The sequence below is a fragment of the Dipodomys ordii genome, unplaced genomic scaffold (assembly GCF_000151885.1).
Source record: "Dipodomys ordii isolate 6190 unplaced genomic scaffold, Dord_2.0 Scaffold69, whole genome shotgun sequence".
Taxonomy (NCBI): domain Eukaryota; kingdom Metazoa; phylum Chordata; class Mammalia; order Rodentia; family Heteromyidae; genus Dipodomys; species Dipodomys ordii.
In genome coordinates this window covers 794,408-794,752 of record NW_012267285.1, presented here as the reverse complement: position 1 = coordinate 794,752, position 345 = coordinate 794,408, and the positions used below count along the sequence as shown (strand labels likewise).

The 345-nt window shown below is 76.2% G+C and overlaps 1 protein-coding gene across 1 annotated transcript in view; it reads right to left on the bottom strand.

Annotated features, from left to right (window-relative positions):
* Nucleotides 1–13: 13 nt before the first annotated feature.
* The window catches only part of Mlf2 (myeloid leukemia factor 2), a 3,155-nt gene continuing 2,823 nt past the window's right edge, over nucleotides 14–345 (bottom strand). The window contains exon 6 of the mRNA XM_013023651.1: nucleotides 14–196. Within this exon, the coding sequence (XP_012879105.1) occupies nucleotides 14–196 (183 nt within the window). The remainder of the gene's footprint in view (nucleotides 197–345) is intronic.

Below are 345 nucleotides of genomic sequence, written 5' to 3'. Positions count from 1 at the left end.
CCGGGGGGCGGGGTCAGGGCCGGGGGCGGGGCTCACTCTCGTCCAGGTTGATGTAGTCCTGCCGCTCCTCCTGGTCCCCCGTGCGGTGGTTGCGGGAGCGCTGCAGGATGTGCGCGCGGTCCCGGATGTGGTGGCCGATGGACATCTGCTCCAGGCCGCTGTCCGAGTCCCGCACCGTCCTCCGCGTCTCCCGGATCTGGGGGCGGCGGGGAGCGCGGCGCTGGGTACCCAGGCCCCGGTGTGGGGGTGTGGGGACACCCCGGGGCGCAGCACCCCCGCCCTCCTCACCCGCCCAGGCCCCCGTGTGGGGTTTGGGGGGACACCCCAGGGCGCAGCACCCCCCCC